This window comes from Adiantum capillus-veneris, chromosome 20, assembly GCF_014529385.1.
Source record: "Adiantum capillus-veneris isolate H3 chromosome 20, ASM1452938v2, whole genome shotgun sequence".
NCBI classification, from domain to species: domain Eukaryota; kingdom Viridiplantae; phylum Streptophyta; class Polypodiopsida; order Polypodiales; family Pteridaceae; genus Adiantum; species Adiantum capillus-veneris.
In genome coordinates this window covers 131,667,880-131,695,549 of record NC_140950.1, presented here as the reverse complement: position 1 = coordinate 131,695,549, position 27,670 = coordinate 131,667,880, and the positions used below count along the sequence as shown (strand labels likewise).

The window sequence follows — 27,670 nt, the reverse complement described above, 5'->3', positions numbered from 1 at the left end:
GCGTGATTATGCTCATTAGTCTATTAACGAGGCTTGAGAAGCATAGTAAGTTTATAAAGATTTTTCTTTAAGCTAATCTTACTTTGCTTTTGTTTAGCACCAAAGTTATGTTCCAGAATATCCCATGCTTGGATTGCAATGGTGCAACTATCTGTAAAGTGCAAATAATTATCATGGAGTGATGTGATAATTATGTCGTGTTCTTGTGCATCTTTAGCTTGTGCTTTGTTGAAAGGAAGCCCTTTAAACAACGTTTCCATAAAGATTCTGTAAAGATCCCACATGAAGATGGTAATGAAGTAATGAAGATGAAGATGGACGCTGCAACATGAAGATACGAGTTCAGGGACGTCATCGAATATCCCGTTATTATTATTTTGAGCCATTACGGCCACTTTTGTAATGTTTACGGGAACCTCATATTTTAAATCGGCACTTGTATTTTGGCCGCAAATGCTTGTATAATGAGTAAAGCCAACTCAGTTTCTTGTAATTAAGCTCTGTAGAAGCCTAGGGACAATTCAGGTCATTTGGCCGGACATTAGGTTTGAAGGCTTGGTATATAAGCTCAAACCTAAGGCTTTGTAAGGGACACATTACGTTATCTCAATTAATATACAGTCGTGGGTTCTACAACACAAGGGAGTGAGCTTGACACACACACACTATCGTGCACAGTAATCACATTGCAGATATGAGAGTAGGAGTGTGTTAGCATCGAGGAGCTCTCCGCGTCGATGCAAGCAATGCAAGCCGAGGACCACATCGCGAGTCCGCCTGCTACGAGCTATATTTGGTCGTAAGTACCTCAAACAACATCCGTTCTGAATGATCAAGTAGTCGTTAGAATCAAGGCGAGAAGCTCTTCGTGTTGATGTCTTTGTAGATCAGTTCCGGACACTTTGGAAATTACTGTTTTGAGCCTATCGCGACAGCGATTAGAGGTCTTACAATTATGGTTTTCAGGGTTTAGGTGTTTGGCCATATAGGATATGTCCTTGTGAGTTTTGCCCTCCGATTTCGAGTCATTCCGATATGATTTGAGAATGTTTCGAGCTTGTAGTGTTTCGTAGGATGCGTTGTCTGTTTCTTTGCTTTATGGTAGTGCTGTGGTAGGATTAGTGACTGTAGAGTGTTGTTAGTGTCTAGCTCAGGGTTGACAACCCAGAGATTGCCTCCATGCCCTAGTCGGGTCAACTACGTCCTCGGATTGACAGTTTGTTGGTCTGTGTTCTCGCTCTGCTTCATCGTCCGTCGCGGCGTACCTGCTAACATTGGCGCTGCTGCCGGGGACGAAGCGCCTAAACTAGCATAGACCGCATCACTCGTGTTTGACAGTATAGCGTTTCTCTAGAGTTTTCTAGAGTGTTGTCATCATTTGCCTTTTAGTGGGAAGTCAGAGAGCGGATCTCTTGATTGAGGGATAGCCAGGGAGCCTGCGTCTCGTCGAGGTGGTCCACCATGAGCTTGAGGTATGGTTATATTATTTTGTTGTGTGTCTAGATTAGGTTTTATGGTTTGTGTGGTTGGTTGTGACTTATGGTTGTGAATAACTTGAAAGAGAAAAAAAACGCAAAGAAAAACGCAAAAGGTAAGCAGGAGGCTGTTTGCTTGCCAGAAAGCAAAAACAACCATTCAACCATCCAAAGTAGGACTTTAGGTAGTGTAAGACATCTGATGTTGATCTAGAGCAATTTTGACATGAAAATGTGCTTGAAAACACAAAAGGCGGAATTGTGCTGATTATGGTAAAAGTGCTCTAAAATGGTCGTTTGAAAGCCGATTTGAGTGCTTGTTTTTGCATTGGAGACCTTAAGGTAGGAGGAAAACACAGATTTGGTCCAATCCAAAAAAAAAAAACTCTAAAAAACCCAAAAAAAACAAAAAACTGAAACCAAATCTGCAATTTTCAAAAAAAAAATTGACCTCAAGACCTTGTTTTGCATATGCTCTAGAGCTTGTATGTGAAATTTCAAAGCATTTGCATCAGTGCTTTTGCATCTAAGTGGGAAATTTTCTTTTTCTGAGTGTAAGGAAGTGAACTGTGAAATGCTTGAATTCAAAGGAAAAGTGTCCAAATTGCATGAAATTTGAGGGATAGACTCAAGAGAGTAAGGGGAATCTAAAAGTGAAGTCACAATTTTGAGTTGACTTTTCTTGCACAATCTCCTGTGCCTATCATGATAGGCTCATGAAATTTTGATTGGGACAGTTTTTGGAAATTGTGACTAGATAGCTTGAATCCACTCCTCACCTAGACCTCAACCATCGTTTCAAATTTGAAATTGGACGTCAAGAAGACCACCAAAGCACTTGTCCGGTGTTTTGAGTCAGAGTTCAGAGACAAATTGGGTAAAGGGACTTGACCAAATTTTGAAACCTTGTGAAACTTGGTATACATGATCTACAGAGGGTAGGGAACACATCTATGAAGAGAAAATTTGAAAAAAGTGTCATTTTAGCATACTTGGTGAGCCTATCGCGATAGGCAAAGAACCCAGTGATAGAAACCAAATTTTTCAAAAACCTCTGTGGCATAGCTTGGAAAGGTGCTATCAAGGACACATAAAAATTTTGAAGTTATTTGGACATCAAAAAGTGGGTCTAAGACCATTTGAGAGGATTCAGCTTGTAGAAAACACCCGATCTGGTCTAACTGACAAAGTAAAAGTCCAAACCACTTGAAAATTGGTAGGAGGACTAAGGAGAGGTGTTGGAACACAGTGGTATAGTCAAAGTTCAAGTTTGACCTATAAACGGGGTACTTGCTGAGCCTATCGCGATAGAGTCAAAGCAGGGCCAAAGAAATTGAAAATTTCAAAACCCTCTGGAGCATAGCTTGTTTAGCCTCTCAGGAGGTTACACACAAAATTTGGTGGATTTTGGACATTGGGAAGTCATCCTAAGTCTATTTTCTAGTGATCAGATAGACTCATAATTCTAGAGTTGGAGTTAGAGACCTAAGAAAAAGTGCAAAACAAGTGGAAATTGGCGAGCAAGGTGTATAGAGTATAGGGAACACAGTGGTGAAGAGAAATCTGGAAAATTTTCAAAACTGAAGAATCTGCTGAGCCTATCGCGATAGACTGAGGCTTTTTCCCAAAAATTGAAAATTTTGAAAACTGACCTTAGGGCCTTGTTCTACATGTTGTTGTGAGCCTATGGTTAAAATTTGAGTAAATTTGGAGTATTGGAAGTGAATCTAAGAGGATTACTTCATAAGATTAAAAAAAGAGATTGTTGTTTGATGCAAATTAAAAAGGAAAAGTATTCCAAATTGGTTGAAACTTGGTGAGTAGTATCTTAAGAGAAGGGGGAACTCAAATCTATAAAAACGGTTGAAAAACTGTATCCCATTAACACTCTGGTGGTCCTATCACGATACGCTCAGGAATTCACTGTAGAAAAATCAAAATTCAAATCTGGCTTCATATTTGGGTTCAGAAGGCCCATTATACCCTGTACACAAAGTTTGAGTGCATTTGGACATCTGCAAGGGGTACTTGGTGAGCCTATCACGATAGACAAGTCATGAAAAAATTTTGAGAAATTTTATTGAAACCAAGTATACCACTGAGTTTATCATTGCCTAAGGATGCACACACCAATTTTGGGCTCAAACTGACCACTTGCAAAAACATCAGATAGAGCAACTTTCCAAATTACATCTCACTGTTTTGGTCATAACTTTCACATACGGACTCCGATTCCAAAAGTTTTTATATCAAAACGTAGCTTGAGAGCAGCACTACAGATCGTAGAGTAAACTGAACAAAATAATGCCTTCGCAACTATTTTGCACAGTTTTGAAAAAACGATGTTTAAGGCCTCAAAATGCATCCGAAAGTCAGGGGTGTCTAAAATCGACAATTTGAGAGAATTGTGAGAAAACGCTCACGGTTTTGGACATAGTTTTGGATTTTCCCTGACCAAAACACTTGAACACACTGAGAGATGTATTACTACAACAAGATAGAGCTATTAAGCCTAGAAGTCATGTCTACATCAGACTCAGACTCAGCTTATACAAGCACATGGATTGGAGGGATAGATGAGCACACCCGCCCAGAATAGATCTTCCAAACCTACAGTACATAAAGACCAATTTTGTGGAGAGAGTTTGGACGTATAACCATGAAAGTGAAGGAATATATAGGTATATTAATGGAAATCAATTCAACGTTTACAGTTGTTTAGAGCCTTACCCAGATGAGCTGACAGAATATAAGCTCTTATATGTCTATACATACGAGGTCGACCGACAATGGACATCTTTATTTGTTGACAAGTATGGACGAGAATATAGATCTGTAGAAAGCACAAATCCGCGAACCAAATTAGAGATGAGTGGATATTTGGTCAATGAACCTCAGATACATCCACCAAACACAGGAACCTCTAAGAGAATTCCAAAGAGGGGACCACCACCTTGATTTCCTCCTAGAGCGATAACGAGAGATGAAATGATACCAGAGAAGAGTATGGTTCCATACTTTGCAACCCAAAGTATAAGACCATCTCAGCTAAGAAAATGGGTAAATAGAAAGTACAATGGCATAGGAGACCCATACGCCCATGTCTCGGCTTTCAAGCAACTCCTACGAGCAGAATGAGTAGAGGACTTCCACACGCAGTATGAGGGTTTTGGACTTACATTGGAGGACAATGCACAAGCATGGTTTGAACTATTGAACCGGAGAGAGTTCACAACCATTGAGAAAATGTTGGATGAATTTGTTCAAGAATTCACCAAGAGGGGCATAAAACATAACACCCTTCCTAAGATTCAGGAATTTAAACAAGGCGGAACAGAAACATTGCGACATGCAATACTGCGTTTCAAGCAATATGTTGCTAGATTTCCTACCCAAGATTTACCCACGCCAGAACGTCAGATCCTATGCTTCATTAGAGGGCTTAGGAATGAGAATCTCCAAAAGGACCTATACATGAAAAGATACCAAACCTTGGAAGAGGTGACCAAAGCGGTAGTTGACCTAGTTGACAATTGCGAATTCTATGAAGATGGTCAGAAGAAGATGAATGATGCGAGTGAGAAAAAGAAAACCGCCGATCTTGAGGATCAAAGAGGGAATCTAGGACAAAACCAAGTAAATGTTGAGGAGCAAATCATAGAGAATGTGATGCAACGCATCAACCACTCTGACAAAGTACCAGCCTATAGAATTCCTCAACAACGAAGGTGCATGACATGTGGAGGGGACCATCCGACGCAACATTGTCTTGACTATAGACCTAAGACTCCACCAGGGTTTGAGCATGTTATGTCTCAACCTCCTAGATATCATCCTGTAGTGGAACAAATGTTCTTAAGTGAAAGACCCATAGCTGCTAGAAATGCATATGTGAGTCATAAGCTTCAAATAGAAAGATATGTGGTAGATCAGAGGCCACAAGGTCAATATCAAGTATTGCCACAACAACCAATACATCCATGTGACAGATGTGGTAGTAGTGATCACTTGATTAAGGATTGTCCACACCATGACATCATGATAAATGTATATTGTAATGAGTGTGTGGTCACACATATGATTTTGGATTGTCCTAAGAATCCAAGAAAGAAAGATAAAATGCAACCACATGTTACCTTTCCTTCTACCATCAAATAAGAGAAAGAACGAGCCGCAACAAAAGGAGAGACGACAACAACAACAGAGCAAGAAACAATTGCAAAAGAACAGGTGTTTAAATAACAAGAAGATGAAAGTAAGCAAGTTGCTCCAGTAAACGTTGTCACAAGAGCTCAAGCAAAAGTGCAAGAGCAGAAGCCTATAGATGGAGACACTAATAAGAGTTCCAAAAGCCGTAGAAACTCTAGACGAGCAAGAAGGACTAGAATGAAAGTGAGACTAGAAAGGGAGAAAGGAGAAGAAAAGGCTGTTACAGTTGAGTTGGAAACAACTCAAGGGCAACAGACACAGAAAAGGGAAGCTGAAACCCTTAAACTAGCTGAAGCACCCAAGAGTGCTAGTTCAGGAGGATCTGTCCTAGTGGACAAAGTGAATGAGCCTTTAGACGCAATTTTACAGGCTTATGAGGCTAGATTGAAAAATAGACAGACCTTAGAGAAAAGATGGATGACTTATCCTTATCCTGAACTAGAGAAGCAGAGGCTAGAAATGTGTAAGCAGCTTATTGAAACTGCTCAATCATTGCTAGAACCACCTCCACCAAAATTGAAGGATAGGATAGTCACCCCAGTGCACAAAGACGAGAGCATTAAAGTAGACGAATTTCCTAGAGAAGAAGTCGATCATAGGGAAGAACCACTGCCAAGGTCGCAAGGCTCGAGGGTAGTCCAAAATACAACAGATGAATCAATAAGGGATTTCCCACCCTACGTTCCTATAGTCGAGGAGCAGTGGCCAGAGGAGTTATGGAAGGCTGTCCGAGATGCCCAAAAAAGAGAAGAGGATGCTAGACCAGCATCATTTCCTGAAATCACATTAGATAGACCACAAATGAGTGTTGATGCGAGGTCATATCATGGTGACGTAGGATCGATAGCCTCCGAAGACAATAGACCTGCATCGTTAAGAACTTTGCCACAGTACATGGGAGATTTTGAGGCAAAGTCTGAGATTGTGAGAGTTCCATCACAAAGGCTAGGGGGGACAAAAGAATTGGACACAAAAATTTTGGCTGACTTGCTATCCACGCCAATGAAGTGCACAATTACGTTGGCAGAACTTTTGAAAATCAGGCCAAGTATGTGGACGGATATAGGAAAATACTTGGAAAAAATTGAGATCAAAATCCCGTTAAGGTTCCTGGAAAAAGAGCTAGATGAGATCGAGAAGCCTAGATAAAATGTAAGACAGGTACCTCTGAACAAAGTAGGAGAGTACTGTGAAGGAGAAGATGGTAATGCCACTTTTCCTGTCGAGTACAATGGGATTGAAACAAAAGCTATACTTGACAGCGGAACCAGAATAAAATTACAGTTAGCGGATGGGCATGTGGAAAGACCCATGTGATTGCTAGAAGCAACAGTGGTGTTTTCTTGTGGTATAGAGTATGCGCATACTTTTGCCATAGTTGACTTTGGCAAGAAAAATAACTATGAAATCATCCTTGGAAGACCATTCATGAGGCAACTCAAGATGGTACAAGATGGGGTTATGATTATCTATACTTGAGACATGCTGAAACCACAACACATGTAAATATGAGAAATCATAGTTACCGAGATGTAACTAGAACGCCCGTGGAAGATTTTGATTCTGCAACACAAAGTGGATCAACAGACCATCCGTGGATGGGCAAAAAGAAAGAAAACAGGATGTGCGGAGCATCAGAGTGTAGTGACTTTGGGAGAAATGAGAATGCCTTAGAGAGGGTCTTAGAAGATGATGCTTACATAAGAGAACCTTTTCCGGAAGAGGCGTTAGAACCGCTAGAGTGGACTCAGATATTGGTTACTTTGGATGTCTGTGTTAATGAGACCACACCAACAAAATTTTGCGATGAGAATGGGTATGACATAGTCCCCTACTACATGCTAAGGGTTATGTGTGAGACAGATGAAGAATCTGAGTATGAGTTCAAAGCACGGTTATCAGCTATGGGGATAGCACAAAACCAAATACCTAGCCCGAATACTAGTCATATAGAAATAGGTGCTCTTTGCGATCAATGTGCGATAACACACTTGATTACAAATTGTCCAACTCGAATGCATAGTACAAAGGAGGAGCCGCAAGTCAACGAAGCAAAGTTGCAGGAAGAAGGCCTAAGATCCAAAGAAGATGCTTCAGGTCCAACGCCTACAAACGAGCAATATGAAGACTTGGAATCAATCAAAGAAGAGGTGCATCAAGTGACAGGAAGTTCAGACACTATTGTTGACATTTCAACACCTGAAGTCGAGGAAGAAGAGCCTATGACTCTACAGGAACCAAATGCTGATTTTGTCTCTCCAAAAGACATATCAGAGGAAATGCTGGTCAAGCAGGAGGTAGAACACACACATGAACTCACAGTGTGAACAATGAAGAAGAAGAAGACAAGGAGTCCAGGCCAAAGATTGCTCAAGTCACTCAAGAGAACACAGGCAATCTAGTACCAAAGACGATCAACTTTTTGCTAAGTGCACAAGACGGAGTCAAGATGAATTTTATGGCAGAAATTGATACAAATTCCACGACTAATGTCATGTCATATGGCATGTGGTTACTTCTAGGTAAGCCAAAGCTATATGATATTCAGATAAAGGTAAATCTCTCACCTGAAGTAGATGTTATAAGTATGGGGATTGAAGAAGCTACTCTCCAACTACACTCACAGAATGTCAAAGAAAAATTATTGGTGGTAGATTCTCGACAAATGGGAACACACTTGATTTTGTTTAAGCCATGGGCACAAGTCTTTGAAGACGAGCCTGAATCTTCAACAATGGTCATCACGACAAGCTATCAAGTGGCAACAGAGGTCAATCCTACAATAGTTCATAGATTCTTGGCTATTGAAAAAGGCAAAGCTAAAGTAAGCCCACAGTCTCTAGCCCAGCCTCTACATCAAAAGCCAAACCATCAACAAAACAATGGAAACCCAAGCAAAAAGTCTATCAACCGAAGTTTCCATCGCCCGAAAGTCTCCAAAGGAAGTCAAAACAGGTCAACCAAGTGCTAGTATCCAAGGCACAGATTAAAGTTAATGATCCAATTTGGATACAATCACAGGAACAACCTCAATAAGCAAAGGTAACAGGATGGATCACATCAAGCGAGTCAATTATTGCACAAGGCTACAAGAAAGGAAATTCAGATGTTTGAGTCAACAAGCCCAAGATAACAGCCTGGCGATATCCATCCCATGACAACCACTCACTCAGGAATCAACAAAGCCGTCAACGTCAATCACATAACTCAACCAAGAGAAAGGACAGGTGCAAAAAGCAAAAGAGAAGGTCTTCCACTGGACAAACCATACGACAAGTCTGGGTAATGAAATCAGAATTCTACAAGACTACCCAACAAAGTCAAGTGAACATCACCTCCAAGCAAGTCCAAAGCTTCATTCCAGTCGAGTTACTCGAAGCACAAGGATTCTATGAGGGTAACTTTCAAATCTGGTTACCTAAGGTAGTATCTTATCAAGGAATCACCCAGGAAAAGCAAGAAACATCAAGAAATCAAGAGCAGCCACCCGCTACACCCAAGAGTACTACAACCTATAGATGGATCCCTCATCAATTACTACAAGAGCAAGGCTTTTACAAAAGTAACAGACATATTTGGAAATTAAAGACAAGGTACCATCAAGTCAAAAAAGAAACAAGGCAAGTGGCAAAGGAGATCACACCAGGCCCAAGAACAATGTGGGTTCTAAAATCCGCGATTGAGGCTCAACAACAAGAAAAATACAAAACTCCTTTACAGTCTCTTAACAACAAAAAGAAAGCAATGGTAAATGAGGAGGTCACAGTTTTGAAGAACACTATCTGGAAGAAGAAGATTTCATCAACCATTGCTTCAACATCAATACCTGTCTCATCAAGCGACCACAATTTGCTACCAAGGAATGAAGAGCAGATATATGCCAATGTATTGGACAACATGGCATCTCAAACAGAAACTAACGAGAAAGGCCTAAACATCAAAAGCATATGGAATTGGATTTCAGGCCGCGATCAGGTAAGTCCAAGTCGCCATTAAACTTACATGGCATAAGAGTCTAGAGTCGGGCAGCTAAGCCACTAAATGAGCAAAGTGTCAGACCCAAGCTTCAAGTTAATATTTTCCTGTGGTCTATGAGTCTACCTAATAGGTATAAGCTCAAGCTGGAGAGTTGAGCATACATAAATTCATGTCGCTCATGCTGAAAGAGGTGAGCATAAGAGTCAAAGTCCATATCATATCTAAGGTGGAGAAGGTGGAGTAGTCCAAAACAAAAACACTCACGTACTTGACACTGTGAGGAAGAGTGGAGAAACCTCGACAGCAAAAACCCCTCTTGTGAGTAGTGAAAGCTTTGAAGCACTCATGCTATATGTTTTGCTCGCTACACTAACTCCATGAAATTCCCATCAATACTCTTCTCTCGCACCGCATCTTTTTAAACATGCATAACTCTGTGCAAAAATATAGATGTCCCATCACTGGACATATGCATTAGGCACTCTTTTTTATTCCACCCATGCACTTACACAAACAAATGACGATGACCAAGCGGAAACAGGTTTTATGAATCTTTGCTCAACAACAATGACTCTGACTTCAAGCTACTAACACTTATCCATGTATATCAAGCCCTTACTAGTAGCCATATGGCCATATGTACTTTAACTTAGCATAACTCTATAACATCAGAACCTAAGTACATATAGCCTCGCATTTAATTATGACTAAAGACATTTTTTCCCACTGGGTTTTTCCCTTTAGTCTTATCCAAGTATCCAAGACCTTCATTTTGTATATACGCTACATTTTACTTTTACTCTTTTATTTTTTTATAACAACAAAAACAAGAAGAACCATGATATCCCCACACTACTAATTGCAAATCTACTGACAAGTCAAAAGGGAGAGGCCAAAAAACAGCTTGACAAAGCTTCAAGGCAACTTACAGGTACGACTACCAGATAACAACCACAAGAAAAGAAAATACTAGGGCTACAATGACAACAACCTGTTGCCCCAACAAATCGATACAACCTCATGCAATTCAGGATACAACAACCAATCGGAGGGGGAGAGTTCCAGGCTTCAGATACACTACAGATACAACTTCAAGGCAACTTTAACATCACACAAAGCAACCAACTACAGAAGAGGCTGCCACAACAACTTCAACCAACACCAAGACATCAAGAACTCGTCAAGGCTAGCAAAGACATAGGGTCTTGTCGGGGATGACAAGAATTCGGAGGGGGAGAGTGTTGAAAGGAAGCCCTTTAAACAACGTTTCCATAAAGATTCCTCAAAGATTTTGTAAAGATTCCACATGAAGATGGTGATGAAGTAATGAAGATGAAGATGGATGTTGCAACATGAAGATACGAGTTCATGGAAGTCATCGAATATCCCGTTAATATTATTTTGAGCCATTACGGCCACTTTTGTAATGTTTACAAGAACCTCATATTTTAAATCGGCACTTGTATTTTGGCCGCAGATGCTTGTATAATGAGTAAAGCCAACTCAGTTTCTTGTAATTAAGCTCTGTAGAAGCCTAGGGACAATTCAGGTCATTTGGCCGGACATTAGGTTTGAAGGCTTAGTATATAAGCTGAAACCTAAGGCTTTGTAATGGACACATTACGTTATCTCAATTAAGATACAGCCGTGGGTTCTGCAGCACAGGGTAGTGAGCTTCACGCACACACACCGTTGCGCACACTAATCACATTGCAGATATGAGAGTAGGAGCGTGTTAGCATCGAGGAGCTCTCCGCGTCAATGCAAGCAATGCAAGCCGAGGACCACATCGCGAGCCCGCCTGCTACGAGCTATATTTAGTCGTAGGGAGTAAATCCAACTCAGTTTTTTGTAATTAAGCTCTGTAGAAGCCTAGGGACAATTCAGGTCATTTGGCCGGACATTAGGTTTGAAGGCTTGGTATATAAGCTGAAACCTAAGGCTTTGTAATGACACAGTACGTTATCTCAATTAATATACAGTCGTGGGTTCTGCAGCACAGGGTAGTGAGCTTCACGCACACACACCGTTGCGCACACTAATCACATTGCAGATATGAGAGTAGGAGCGTGTTAGCATCGAGAAGCTCTCCGCATCGACGCAAGCAATGCAAGCTAAGGACCACATCGCGAGTCCGCCTGCTACGAGCTATATTTGGTCGTAAGTACCTCAAACGACATCCGTTCTGAATGATCAAGTAGTCATTAGAATCAGGGCGAGAAGCTCTTCGTGTTGATGTCTTTGTAGATCAGTTCCAGACACTTTGCAAATTACTGTTTTGAGCCTATCGCGACAGCGATTAGAGGTCTTACAGTTATGGTTTTCAGGGTTTAGGTGTTTGGCCATATAGGATATGTCCTTGTGAGTCTTGCCCTCTGATTTCGAGTCATTCCAATATGATTTGAGAATGTTTCGAGCTTGTAGTGTTTCGTAGGATGCGTTGTCTGTTTCTTTGCTTTATGGTAGTGTTGTGGTAGGATTAGTGACTGTAGAGTGTTTTTAGTGTCTAGCTCAGGGTTGACAACCCAGAGATTGCCTCCATGTCCTAGTCGGGTCAGCTACGTCCTCGGATTGACAGTTTGTTGGTCTGTGTTCTCGTTGTGCTCCATCGTCCGTCGCGGCGTACCCGCTAACATGCTTGTGCAATTTGGGCCCTAGTGAGAGTGCCTTCAATAGAAGTGAATGGTTTGCTTACTCTCAGTTTTACAACAGACCACAATTGATTTTTCATAAGATATCCTTGCATCTTGGTTTGCCAGGTGTGGAAGCCTTCGCCATTAAATTTTTAAATTCCCTTTTCTCCCATAGTGCCAGCATATGGGTCTTAACACTTGCTGCTTTGTTAAGGTCAGTTTCTGCCTCTTTACAATAGGAAGCATGAGTTAAAACAATTCCCTAATCGTGAAGTCACTCTTCACAAAAGAATTGTGAAGCACCTCTTCACAAGACTAACCCGCCTTGAGAGAATAAAAGAAACTACGGTTTCTTTGCATTGCTTCGTGTGAAGAATTGAATTTCTTCACCTTCTTGTGTAGATTTGATTCGCTCCGTCTTGCTTCGCATGAAGAGCCGTTGTGTGTATAAAATTTGAAGGGCCAGTTTGCTTGGTGTGGGCGGTGGCTGCTCTGTAAGCCTTGAAGGGATTAAGTTTGAATTCTCCCGCTTTGATAATGAGGTCATCTTTACTTGGTGTGAACGACTACCTTGTGAGCGCAAAGGTAAGTGAAATGGAAAATCAAAAGAAAAATGAGCAGTGCTCAGAAATGGTGAGAGCTGTAGAGAAGCAGGTGTTGTTGGTTGGCTTGTTGAGCAAGAACTTGCAATTGCACTCAATCAAGGGGTATAGGGAGGGTCATTTTTCAGCTGCAATTGCATCCGCAGGGGCTAATCGACAAAACTCCAAGGCTGGGAAGAGATTCTAAAGCGAAGCCAGAGCCGTCCAATGAGGCAATTGGTTGAAATTTTCAGCTTTGCATGATCCAAAGTTGCTAGAGAGAGCGCCTTAGTGAAGGAAAAATGTCCGCGAGCTTGGATCGAAGCAACTTTAAGCCATGCTCTTGATTTTCTTCGATTAAGGGGCTGATTTGGGCTTCTTTATCACCTTCTAATCAGTGACTAATTGCTTAAAAGATCAAATGATTGGAAATCTTTGTAATAGTGCTAAGATTGCTAAGCTCATGGCGGTGCCAACTAGCTCTGATACCAGAGGCTGATGGTGTGTGTGTGTGTGTGTGTGTGTGCGAACTCAAGGAGGTTTGTATGTGTGTGTGTAGACATAGCTTACATAATTAGAGAGAGAGAGAGAGAGAGAGAGAGAGAGAGAGAGAGAGAGAGAGAGAGAGAGTACTCGTGATTTTGAGGTATTACATTAAAGCACACACCATAGCATTAAAAATATGTACATAGAGGGCTTCATTCATAAGCCTGGAGTAGATATCCGGCTGGAGCTCCTCATCTTTTTGGCTTAAACATAGCCATAATAGAAAACCTTACAACACATAGGCCAGAAGCCATATAATAAGCTATACAAGTGTAGAGGTGTTTCTCATGGTTACAAAAGGACATGCCTATCCCAACACTCTTTCCCTTGGTGGTTGGGGGCAATCTAGAGCATAGTGACCCTCTTCACCAGAATTGCAACACCTGTTCCGCAAGGGCCTTTCCCTACCTCTTCCTCCTCTTGGCTATCCCCTATCCATTAGAGTTAACCACAACTCTTGCATTTTCTTAGATATATCCTCAACTGTGCGTACCCAGTGCTGTGGAATAGTATCAGTAGCCCTATTCCCTTGATTTTCCTCATGGGCTATCTCTTGAGGACTTGACGGTTGAACATGTGCCATCACTTTATAGCCTACTACAGCATGTTCTATCTTCTTCTGAATCCCGAGGGGTTCACCTTACATAGTATGTAACCTATCACGTGAGTTCAACAGAAGGGTATTTAAATCCCTTAAAACTTACAGAAATAAATTTACATAAGGATATGTTTTTTACAAATCTCAAAAAAATTTACAGAATTTAAAAGAAAAGGGTTCATTATATTTTCTAGAAAATTCACAGAATAGGGATTTTAGAAAAAGAGCCTGAACGCACGTGATATAGTGGTCTTAAATATAGTGAACCCCCTGGGTTCTGAATCTTCCTGCTTTTGAACCTCACAATTGCCACTATCCCATTGTAGTTTTCCGGGCTCCCATAGCCCACTTACTCTCGCACCTGAGGATGTAGGCATGCCATAAACTTGTCCGATTTCAAATACTCTCCATTGGTAGCTAGCACAGAGCCGCTGCTAGCTCTACCCAAATGCTTCAAAGCTATCCAAAAATGAATTAAACTCCTCACTTACATCCTATTTTAGGGCCTTTAGCTTCGTATTTATCTTAATTGGGAACGTCTCCTTGCAAAAATCATGCAAAAACCGTGTTCGTAGAGCCGGCCACGCCTACCCCGGCTCCCCTTCCAAAGTTTCAGACCACATTTTAGCTTAGCTTTTCTATGCATCACAAATGGAAACGTTCGGATTTTGCTAACCTAATTTGGCATTCGCACAAACAACATGAACAATTCAATATCTACAAGTCATTCATCTATCAGATTCTCTTTGCATATGAAAATCCGACCATAACTTTGTGTCATCATGCTTCCTAATGTAAAAACCTGCTTCTTTACGTCTACCAAGAAGCAATTAGTGCACCTCCTCCATGGGGGCACCAGAAGTTAGAGAGGGGAATGTGGAACACACCCAGCACACACATAAATTCCCCTATATAGCTCAAGGTATTCACAATACCCCTGTCCTCTCAAATTCACCTTCAAAAAACACAACTTACACCTGCATAGTATTGCCAACACAATTCACAACCCACACCTCCTATGTAGCACCGTACGTGAGTCCTTTCATCTCATAATGATCATTCTACAACCCTTTTCACACACAACGCTTCTCTCTCACCCTCTTTGCCACACAAACACCACCATTTTGGTGTATACCCACACATGCACACAACACCACGGATTGCACAAGAGAGGTTGGAAAAAGAAGGGGGGAAGGGGGAATGATACAAGATTTCGGCAATGATGCTTCTCCTTGATCAAAAACAGTGTACAAGGCATATATAGCGGAGCTTGGGGCTCTTTCTTTCCTCTCGCCACTCCTCCGAGCTCTCAAATATCGAGAAAACACACCCTTAACTTGGCTTCCTCTCTCACACAGAGCTCCTTTTTCCTTGCAAGAAAAAGACCCCTCCCTTTTTTTTAACGTTTTTTTTAGCCTCTTATGGAGACACTCCTTCACAACTGGGAAGTTTGCACCCGATTGGTCCATTTTGGGCTCCCATTTTTGGAATTTCTTGAAGACGGTGTCTCCCTCTCTCTCTAGTACACATTGGGTTTCCTTTTACTCAAGGGGGGGCAATGACATTGCCGTTGTTGGGCTCCTTGCCCCTGCCAAGTGGCAAATACACTTTGTGACCGGTGAACCAACTCCCAAGCTTTAAAGTCCATGTAAAAGAACACTTTGTTGACTTCAACCTGAATGGGGATTGTTGCATTTCAAGATTCCCCCACCTGCAATTTGAGGCCGCCAAGCCCGGCCTGAAACATCGGGCATCTCCCCACGGTTTTTTGGCCCAAACTTCATCTTGGCCTTCGTGATTCTATTTGATGAGGTGTCAATTTTGGCTAATCCCGTACAATGCATATAACATTCCAAAACTTGGTCAAGGTCCAAATCTCTATGCAAGTACGCTTCCCAACACAGGTAAGTCAGCTTGTAACTGGCCCTCTCGACAAGCATTTAAATGGCTATAACTTGCTCATTAGAGGTCCGATTGATAATCCAAGAAGACCGTCATGCTCCACAACTAGATCTCTCTAATCTTAACTGCTGACATCGACCTTGGCCATCTGTCCCCATCTGCCCTACCCGTCAAGGATCTGCAAAATCTTCTAAATTTGAACTAGCATAACTTTCACATCATGGCTCCTTTCGACGAGCAGTCTAGACGAGCTTCTAGAGCATCTCAAGCACTACATTTTAGGACACATTTCCCACACTTCAAAAACTTTGATTCACCATCCCAATTGGCCCTTTTTGGAGCTCCTTTGGCCTAAGAAACCACATTACACATACATTTCAACTGCACCTCGCCTGTCCAGGCTGTTTATACCATCTTTTAACCCTTGGTCATGCATTTGTGTACACTTCTAGCATTGCTTGGCTTCATTTCTAGCTTCGACCAACTTTTCTGCACCATCGTGTGTAAGGGGAATAGAGTCAACCATAAATATTCACTTTTGTTTTTCTTCTCATTTGATAAAACTTCTATTATTTTCAAGGTTCCTTCTTTGCAAGCAAAGATTACTCTCCAAGATGAAAAGGGTATCGATGTCATCTTACATGGAAAAGTAGTATATCAAGTCCTTGGTATGCAATGCAATTTCCTTGATTTGTATGAGAAAAATCTAATAGACTTGAAGTCCTCTCTCATCAATATTAAGAAGTTTGGCACTTTAGTCTTTACTATTGACAACCAAGGACGTAATTGATTTCAAGCATGCATGATGCTTTTTAGCCCTCACCACTTTTTGAGACACCATAGCTTGTTGTCCCCTACTGTTCCACTCTTGTTCATGCCTCTTTTGTATTGGATATCTACATCGTTGATATAAGCCAAACTTTTGTCAAAACCTAGTTTTTGCAATTAATTTCAGACATGCGGCATGCCTTATTTCATGTAAATAATATGTAGTTGAATATCAACTAAGTTTTTCCATTGTTATTGCTCCTATGGCTCGAGATGTTTTATGTTCTATGTCTTTTTTTACTTGGTTTTGATTTGGCTATTGACACTTTGCTTGATAGTATTGTTGATCTTATTCTTGTGGACATTGATGGAGTGAATGACAGGCTGCCTAGCTTTCTTTGTGCTTCTTGTAGAGCCTTCCTTTCAACAAGAGCTTGAGAGCTATTACTAATGTTGAATTTGTATTTTTAAGAGAATTGAGATGCCTCTCTCCATGTCTTGAAAAAAATTAAAATCGCTACATCTATGTACACCTTGCAAGCAATCTTTGAAAATCACAAAATAGATCAAATTTTCTTGCTTGTGTGGCAATATGCTATTTAGCAACAAGATTCAAAATGTTCAAGCTTGAATGTCATTGAAAAGTGCCTTGTCTCTCTTTGTATCTCGTTATCTCATATTTGACTATTGAACTTTGAAGGTCAATACAGATTGTGGAGTAGCATAGTGAACGTGATGGCCAATTTGTCAAGAATGTAAACAATGTTGCCCCGCTCTATGAACGACATAGCTAGGATCCTTGTTGAGATCAAGCATAAATAAGAGTATGATCATGCCGCATACATTAGCGGTGTTGTGGGGCCCTCCTGGTTCTCTATGTGCTCATGGAACTCTCACTTTTACGACACTAAATAGAAATCAAGGCACACTATACTCAAAATATCAAAGTTTAAAATAAACTTCTTTGTTAAAAAGAGAGAACCTTAATAAAAACACTTCACAATTGCACAAACCATTACTTGAACTGAATTGAGTTGAACTATTTGCTACAAAGCAATCATGGCACACTAGTTTGAAATTGATTTGAGTGTAGGGAAGAATAGTGTAGTCGAGTGAGTGTAGGGAAGAATTTTCTTTGAGAAGTGGCAACTATGATTCACTCAATCATCCAACAGATTCTTTAAAATGTCATTCTAGAGAGGCGTAATTGTTACTTGACGAGAGAAAAAAAGATCACAAACGAAATAGGCATAATGAACATATGTCAGTTGCAGTTGTCAAGAGGCACAACCAAAATCTCAACTTTTCTCGTCGATGTTTGCGCATGCTGCAATAGAATTATGGCAAGACATTCCTCCATCAATTGTAAAGATTGTACCGGTTGTAAAGGAAGAGCAAGGCAGGCAAAGAAAAGCCACAGCTGCGGCTATCTCATGGACCTCTCCAAGCCGTCGCATTGGCGTTCGCATCTTTACCGCGCCAAGCATCTCATCGCCCAACTACACAGACATGAAAGATTGATTGTTGAAAACACTCCTTAGAAATTTTAAAAATGGAAAACAGACCGGAAGTCAATATTACCGAGCTGGCCATGTCTGTTTGCGTGAATCCGGGAGCAACAGTGTTCACATGGATGCCATCCTTGGCCCACTCGGCCAGAGCCAGATTTTTTGTTAGCTGGTTCAATGCTCCTATTAATTATATGCAGATAAGAGCATTCAAATGAAATTAGGAATGCTCCTCAAATGAAATTAGGAATGGAGCAGAGATGGTAGTTAGAAGAAGAGGTTATGCAGTGGTTAATATAATGCCATAACCTAGCTACCTTTTGTGCAATGATACATGGCGTAAAAAGGGAATATTGCTGTACTCCCTGCAATCGAGGAGATAAAGAGAAGACTGCCCTCTGCAGAAGCCTTGAGGAGGGGATGGGCGAGGCAGCTCAGGTGAACGCTGGACTCAAATTAGTACGCAGCGTTGATGCCATATCCTCGACTGGCACCTCCAAAATGGGCCCCCTGACCCCTGCTCTTGCTGCATTCAGGACCTGCCAAACGTTGATCAACAAGGGTATTTGTATATCTTCAATAATATAGCTATACAGATAACCGAGCCAACGAACAGATCATATCCTCTCTCTCTCTCTCTCTCTCTCTCTCTCTCTCTCTCTCTCTCTCTCTCTCTCTCTCTCGCACGTACGCACGCAGGGTTTCGAGAATGAGTTGATAACCTGACCAGAATATGCAGTTTGCCTTGAAAATGTTCGGAGACCTGCGTCATGAGCTGCTCGCAGGATGGGTATGATGACACATCGCAGACGCAGCCAGAGATGGTGAGGCCCGCGTCATTCCACTCCTGCAGCCTCTGCTTTAGGTCTGCTTCCGACCTTGCACACACGTACACAGATACCCCCAGCTGCGCAAGCTCTTCTGCATGCACCCACACACACACACACGCACACACACCATCAAGCGCCGCCTTGTGTGTCTGTGAGAGAGAGAGAGAGAGAGAGAGAGAGAGAGACCCGATTCCCCTGGTTGCGCCTGTAACGAGAGCTGTTCTGCCCTTCAAGCTCCATCGAGCCTCCATTAATCTCCCTCAATAGACCCACAGTGAAGCTTGCAAAGTGCAACGCAAAGAGTGAAGGACGATAGGCCTAGTTATGGCACAAAGTAACCAATCAACTTCATAAGAGCCGTGTGAAAGTTAATCTCTAGATGACCACCCTCTTGAGGTTTAAGATTCTGGCAAGGAGGCCCATGGAAGGGGTCTAAAGTGCTTGACGTAATTGTAGCTCAAAGCTCTACTTTTTGAAGCTAGGAGGGTGCACAGGGAGACAAAGTGGCATAGTCATTGGGATGGGGGGAGACCTTCAAATACTTCAGGTGCTCCATCCCACACTGGTCCCCTTGGCTATCCAAGTTAGGAGGAGGATCCTTGAATACCTTTTCGAGGGAAGTTGCGTGATCTCCAAGCTGCCACACTTGACATACCGGTAATGCTTATGTTTATTTTTTGCATCTTGGCCTTGCATTGACAAGATTTTGGATTCAAAATTTTTTGCCATGAAATTATTGTCTTCTGAATTTTCGAATTATAGTTAAGTACAATCTCATTCTCATGCTCTATCACTTTTTTAGGATTCTGATTAGTACAATCTCTTTTGAAGCGTATGCTCTCAAAATCTTCATTTGAGCAGCACAACAAGAAACCATTTTCAGCATTAGATTCTACTCTCGATGCTTCTATAGCATTTGACATTGGCTTCAATGATACAAGGACATTAGGTGCTTCTCTAGCATCAAAGAAAGAGAAGCAAGGTGTGTGCTTTTTGTTGGCCCGTGGAAGGCCATAGGATTCATTGTGCAAAGTTGTTGCAAAACTGAGGCCGTTGGATTCTTTGGCTAGATGAGCGCTACATGGCAAGGTTCTTTGTAAAATATCTTTGTTATCCCTTTTGTTTCCTTACATCACCTTCTTTGAGAGAAAAGTGTCCTAAGGGATTCAAAAGTCTTGTGAATAGAAAGCTTAAACTAAGGCAGCATTTACTTTGTTGCATGCTTGAAATTAAATGACTTCTATACTTCTATACTATATATGAAGCAGCTTAAATTTTTTAAGGAAGGAGAGAGCCTCCATGTGTCACTCACTGCTTCATTTAAGGCTTCATTTAAGAGAAAACCTTATAAGACCTCTATTTTAAAATGCAAAACTCAAAGGTAGGAAGATTTAAAATGCAAAAGTGAATAGTAACATTGTAAAAAATGAAAAGACTTTTGGGAATTGAAAATAAAAGGCTTTCTACTTTACACAAAGTAAGTACACATAGCAAAAAGACTTTGGAAAATGTAAAGTCAAAAGCCTTTCTACTTTACATAAAGTAAATGGTCCACCTTAAGTGCACATAGAGAAAAAATTGACAATTGTTGTATGAGAACTTAATTTTTAAAGATAAATTTGTTTCTGTTTTTTCATTAAATGATTTTTTTTAAGACCAATATTGATATGTTTTAACAATTTGTGAAAGTGTATTTTCAAATAAAAAATTTTGGCCAAAATCACAATAGTAAGCGAATGTACATTTAAATCTCAAAGAAATTACAAAAAGACCTCAAGCTTAGCGGAGCCTTGAGGTGCTGAAGATTACACATTTGTTATCTCCCAGAGGCTACCAAGAACAAATTAGGTGTACTATACTAACAAAATATTACTTACTGTAGCTTGCCACAATGGCATCCGTGTATTTTGAAAACAAACTAGTGTAAAAATAACTATAAAGAGACACTTCTATACCCTTTCTGAAAGTGCTTGAAAAATTGTTGGCATTGGACACCTGTGTTGGTGTCCCTTCTCTCTCAATTTATCGGTTACTATAGTGAGTGCATGTATGTATGTACATGCACATGACAGAGACATTAACAAAAACTCAAATATTGAGTATATTTTATAAAGAGAGGAGGGCTTGCCTGCTTATGACAAAGCTCGAACATCCATGGGGTAGATCTCGATGCAACTCAAGTATGTAACCGGGGGGAGAGAGAGAGAGTTGACAAACAGAGGAATTTTGTGGACAACCCACTATTAGATTTAGCAGGAGTACATCTTCTTGTGTAAATCAGCTTTTGGGATGGTAGATAGGCCAATTTCAACACGTGCATACGTGCTTGTGTATTTGTGTATACGTGTGTGTGTGTGTGTGTGTGTGTGTGTGTGTGTGTGTGTGAGTGAGTGAGTGTGTGTGGAGAGAGAGAGAGAGAGAGAGAGAGAGAGAGAGAGAGAGAGAGAGAGAGAGAGATTAAAAGGGCACTTATCAACGAGAAGAAGAGAGTAGAGAGAGGTTCCATGTATATGTGTGTGTGTGTGAGTGTGTGTGTGTGGGGGAGAGAGAGAGAGAGAGAGAGAGAGAGAGAGAGAGAGAAGAAGAAGAAGAAGAAGAAGAAGAAGAGAATTTTAAAGTCGTAGGAAACTATCCCAAGAGACCTTAGAGATCTAGCCGACGAGGAGAGTTGAACTCAAGACCTGTTATTCAAGAGGAAAATGGTATAACCTTTCTATCACCCAAGTCTGGTAGATTGGTTGTGCCATTTCCCTCTTGAATAAATCTTTCCTCCCCCCTTACCTTCAACAGGCCATCTAGAGTCCTCACCTTGTTTATACACACACACTCTCGGCATTCTTGAGTTATCCTCTCTACATCAAATACACACACACACACACACACACACACACACACACACACTGATTTTTGGCTTCAGCGACTTCGGCATCTTCTAACAAGTGAGACACTTTTGTCGACACCCGGTTTTCTGGGCATTGACAACCCATTTTCCCAGCTTGCAACACTGGCTTCTCCTTCAACATCGACATGCATGGGTGAAGTGCCTCTTCCATAGAAGAGTGACACCTGCCATTGGCATCGACTTCGGCGACATCGACTAGATATTTCACACGCTCTCTTGCATTGTAGAGAGATAGATAGAGAGCTAGTTTGTCGGTAGTGGGAGGTAGGTTACATATTTTTGTTAGATCTAGGTCTCTTAGAGCAATTTTCTAGATTTCCATATGCATGTTCTGACCATGATTTATGTTCTATGTGGTATTGCTTATGCATAGCCGTTGATGGATTCTCAAAGGCAGTTCCCAGATCCAGCCTTATACTTAAAAGGACGTCCACAAGTTCTTTTGACATAGTAGATCTATGAGCACCTTTGACAATGACATGCATTTCAATTCCAGTGGAAGTTTTATGCGTATGTTGACATGGACTTTGTAATATGAGCTCTATTGAGAGCTTTTTACTCCCCGTAGGGAGTTGATTTTTGTGGTTTTTGCTTGCACATTTGTAGGCGCCTATTTGAGCATGTATCTTGCGATCTTGAGTGACAATAAGTTACGCTTTGGATGTACAATATGCTACGGATACAACCATTGTACCTCATTGTAGAGCCGATTTTGAGATTTGGTCCAAAAGAGCTTTTTTTGACACAATATGGCTAGTCGTGTCTGCATAACCTTTGTGAGGGTCGTTGCATGAAGTTTTTTGAAGCCTAGCACTCGAGACCAGGTTATCCAGTGTGAGCTAGAGTAGCTTGTTGGAGATCCCCATTTGTGGCCTCACCATAGGACATGTATAAATGGGTATATGTGATTTGAATATGCCACGTTAGCAGTCTCTTGATAGGTCTTTTGAGCAGCGTATGCTAGTTTTTTCCCTGTCAATACTCTATTTACAATTTATGCATTGATACGTTGCTGAATTTACATGACATTTTCGTCTATGGACAGAGGAGACTCTATCAGATTCTTCCCACAAGTGCTCTACTTTGCTTACAACACTCTTTTGCATTGACATTGCACGGATTTTATCAAGTCTCTAGTTGAGATTTTGATGTCCATGTGGAGACTCTGTCAAAAAATTTTATCAAAAAATTTGCCATAAATTCTTAGCGTTACTCTCTTGCGATTCACTCTTGTCAGTATGGCTAGATCTTTTGAGAAAGGAGATTGCTGCATTAAGAAGTTTGATAGCACAAATTTCACTATATGGAAGCAAACAATGCTTAATGTGCTAGTTAACAAAGGACTTGCAATGCCATTGAAAGAGCCAAGATGTATACAACATGAAAAATGTATGCACAAACAAGTCTTGGGCTGATGTATGTGGTAGCAATGTGGTTCCTAATTCTTCCCTCATGCAAGCTATGGCTCAAATAAAGAATGTTGAGAATGTGGATGTACAGGCCGCGGAGTTGAAGGAATGGGAGCGACATTCCAAGAACATTGTTATTTGTGGAATTCCTGAAGAGGAGTTAGAGACACCTCCTTTCCCATTGTTATCAAAGATTTCTTCAAAACCCACTTTGGCATGTCAGGAGTTATGGTTTATGGAGCACATAGAGTGTAAAGGAGCTCCTCGCTTGGGAGAACAGCCAATTGTATGCACCATGCCAGATGAGACCAAATGAAAGATTATCCTTGATAATAGTCGGATCTATTTGAGGAATACAAAATGTTTTGTATGTGAAGATCGCACTATTAAGGAACAAAATATTTGTCGCAAGGCATATGAGGACATGAATAAGAAAAACAAGGAGATCTCTCATGAAGTGAATATCGTTCTATTTAAATGGTCTTTCCCTTATAAATGCATTTAAAGACCAATTATTGGTTGTCTACCCTTTGTAGAAGCCTTGAGGAAGGGATGGGCAAGGCAGCTTTGGTGGACGATGGACTCAAAATTAGTACTCAGCATTGATGCCATATCCTCGATTGGCACCTCCAAAATCGGCCCAATAACCCCTGTTCTTGCTACATTCAGGACCTGCCAAATGTTGATCAACAAGGGTGTTTGTATATCTCCAATATAGCTATACAGATAATCAAACCAAGTAGTAGATCGATCATAGCCTTCTCTCTCTCTCTCTCTCTCTCTCTCTCTCTCTCTCTCTCTCTCTCTCTCTCTCTCTCTCTCTCTCTCTCTCTCTCTCTCTCTCTCTCTCTCTCTCTCTCTCTCTCTCTCTCACACACACACACACACACACACACACACACACACACACACACACACACATGCATGCACGCACGCACGCATGCACATATTGTGAGAGGGTTTTGAGAATGAGTTGATAACCTGATTAGAATATGCAGCTTTCTTTGAAAATGTTGGGAGACCTACGGTCATGAGCTACTTGCATGATAGGCATGATGAGACATCGTAGATGTAGCCAGAGATGGTGAGGCCCATGTTATTCCACTCTTGCAACCTCTGCTTTAGGTCTAGATCCAACCTTGCACACGTGACATACATTGATGGCTGCGCAAGCTCTTTGACAATTTCCCTTCCACATGCCCACAAACACACCGTCAATCATCTCATGGATGCAATCTCCTTGGCCATCGTGCATGGACTTCCCGACCCTTGATACCCTTATCCCCCCTCCCCAACCCCCCCCCCCCCCCCCCCCCCCCCCCCCCCCCCCCCCCCCTCCCCCCCTTTATGCTATGTGTAACTTAGTCTCATGAGGCCCACACGAAGGTGGGTAATCAAATATCTGGTTGGACTACCTCCATCACCTCATCCACACACGTAAAAAATTTGTTATTAAAATTTTAAAGAAGAGCTAGGCTAACTACACAACTTTGAAGTGTAGTTGTCTTAAACCAATTCTGGCATGCACTTTGGGATCTTCCAATATCCTTGAAATTCTCCATCACACTTTTTTTTCTCAAGAAACTATCCTTCTTTTAGTTAATGAAACTACCCATAGGGCTACAACCACTCTACTAGAGAGGGCTACATCAATCATAAGGGGAGACTCTCCCAATGAAAAAATAGCATATTTACAATGAGGGCTAGATCAAGACATGGGAGGAGGGAAAAGCCACAATGGTGGACGGTAGTGCCGTCTGAGCACACCCTGAACCATGGTGAAGAAAGGCCCAAGATGCCAGAGTCGAAGGAACGCCTCTCTACGATTTCTCATGCGGTTGGAGCTTCCCTGAAGTCTCTTGAACTGTCCCTTGAGAGTATGGATCATCTCCAGCCAAACATCTCAAACAGTCTCCGATGGTGGCACAAGGCGAGCCTCAAAGATGCAGAAGCAGCGGGCCCGTCAGATAAACCAGAGTGTCAGGCCATAGACGAGCTCCCAACACACCTCTCTCTCACTGCACCACTCTTGTGGAGTAAGCTCTATAGCAGGTTGGAGTGTAGGTTGACCCCTTGTATCACTATCATCTTGCTGGGAAAGCTAGCTCAAACTATAATGCAGGGCCCATGAGAGTGGACCAAGGAGCTGCCCCCCAAGTGTACTGTCGTGCTGTGGAAAGAGTTGGCATCAGTCAAAGGCCCCAAAGCTAAACCTTTTGTGCCATAGGGTAGGCCCAAAGACAGTGCATTGACTCTCCAAAGGATGGTCACAAGCTGCACATGCTGCCAAGAGGCCACTATGTACAAGCCAGCTCCCCACTGTTGTAGCTGTATGTGCAACCAGCCACTAGAAGAATGTGACGCCACGGATGTCTGGCGTCCCACAACCTCGCCCAAAAATTTGACAAGAACTTAGCTATGAGACCCTCCTCCTGCCAATGAGGTGTTGTAGCAGGACGAGCCTCTCTCCGTGCTCCTAGTATTATGTGACATCCCAATTGGCCAATTTACTGAAAGAAAGGGACCCGTGGATGATCGGCTCAGGAGAAAGGGTCCCTCCAAAACCACTCGTTGGATCCCACTGCACTCGTGCTAGTGGACAGATCTCCCAAGCCTAGAGCCTCCAATGGCCTGCGTCTCAGGAGTTGATGTCTCAGTATCTATGACACAAGTCCTCCCACAGATGCCCACAACTTCGATCCTATGAAAACAACACTCTACAACCTATGGGCCTCTACTAAGACTCTGTGTAATCAATTCTTGTCCTGTAGCTCAGAGAACATGGAGGGTACAATCTCTGAGCAAGCCTAAACTGCAATGAGGACCTCCACTCGCGTGAAGACCCCCATCCATGTGGGTGTTGCTGACTCGAGAGGTGTAAGCCACTCAGCTCGTATTGCCTCTATGATGTCCTGACACATGCTTGGCACCCCTCTCATGCCCTGTAGCTTGATGCTCTAAATCTCCTTTGAGATACTTGAGAACTGTAGCTAGTCACCTAAAGTGCGTGTTGGACCCTCTGCCATGGGACCCTAAGAAACATGAGGCCTACTACCAACCAAGTGGCCTCTCTCAGTGTTGACCATGGGGTTCCAAAAAAGGGGCTGTCTCAGGCACTCCTCCGTGCAAGTGGGCTTGTGCTGCTCCAAACCTCTCCGCAGCTGCTCCCGCTCCCAAGCGGGAAGCAGACTCACAACAAAACGATCCTCCAATCTCCTTCTCAGGCCATCTCTATGCATCTCTGTGAAAATCCATCTGATGGAAGGTCTCCAAGGGCCTCCTTCCTGAGCCACTCTAGCTCTAAGCCACTGAAGCAAAAACTCCTTCCAGGGCTCCTCCCATGGAAGCAGTCCTCTAACAACAAACTTCCCAAGAAGATATCTGCTCTGTTGCACAGGATCTATGATCCCCAACCCCCCTCCCCCCGAGAACAAGGTAGGGTGATGACTTGTCAAGCCACTTTGGCCCGGGTTATCTGAGTGTCATACCTTGTCCAAAGAAAGTTCCCGATTAGCCTCTCTACCTGGCTAATGCAGGAGCTCAAAAAGATTTAACAAGATGTAATGTACCACATAGTATCCAACACCACCTGGTTGGTCACTACAACTCTTTCCGCCAAAGAAAGTGTGTCGAGCTCTAATGTAACAGCCTCCTCCTGATGGACAGGAGGAGGGGAGCAATGTGCTACTTAGGAGACAAGTCCAAGCCAACCTGACAACCCAAGTATTCAACTGCAGTCCTTGGGGGAGATCCATCTAAAACCCTCACTGGCAACCAATCAAGCATAGGAGCACTGCCAATCGAGAAAGCCATTGTATTCCTCTAGTTGATCACAATGCGCTTAATGCACAACAACATGTCTCAAGAGCCTTCTCACACCTGTGTATAAGGTTGGCCTCCTAGCCCTCCAAGTACAAAGTTGAGTCGTCTGCAAACTCAACATCTAGTAGCTCATTGCCCCAAATAGGGAGCACTATGCCACGTAGGGCCAACCTCCTGTAAACCAAAAATCTTCTCATCACCTTAGCATAAAACAAAAAGAGAAAGGGGGCAAGAGGGAAGCCCTGTCTAACCAAATGTGTGACCATGAAACGGTCTCCTCTACCCCCTGGCCAAAAGCACCCGACTGTGTGCATGTCTGTAGAGAGATGACACACCTCTGATCCAAGCATCTGAGAAGCCCATCTTGCATAGAGTGCCCTCCAAAAAGTCCCAGTCAACTCTATCGTAGGCCTTCTCAAAATTGAGAAGAAGTTTCACTAAATCCTCACCACGGAGGTGCGTGAGGACAGAAGCCTCCCAAAAAGTAAAGATGTTGTCAAGGATACTAC

At 42.1% G+C, this 27,670-nt stretch overlaps 1 protein-coding gene across 1 annotated transcript; it reads right to left on the bottom strand.

Moving 5' to 3' along the window:
* Nucleotides 1-17,705: 17,705 nt before the first annotated feature.
* Nucleotides 17,706-19,951, bottom strand: LOC147433247 (tropinone reductase homolog At5g06060-like). Its single transcript, XM_086491732.1, has 7 exons — nt 19,684-19,951; nt 19,215-19,250; nt 18,926-19,119; nt 18,662-18,737; nt 18,516-18,563; nt 18,272-18,381; nt 17,706-18,189 (listed from the first exon to the last, which is right to left on the bottom strand). Exons 1-7 carry the CDS (start codon nt 19,949-19,951, stop codon nt 17,989-17,991), a joined length of 933 nt encoding a protein of 310 aa, XP_086347858.1. The 3' UTR covers nt 17,706-17,988.
* Nucleotides 19,952-27,670: the final 7,719 nt, after the last annotated feature.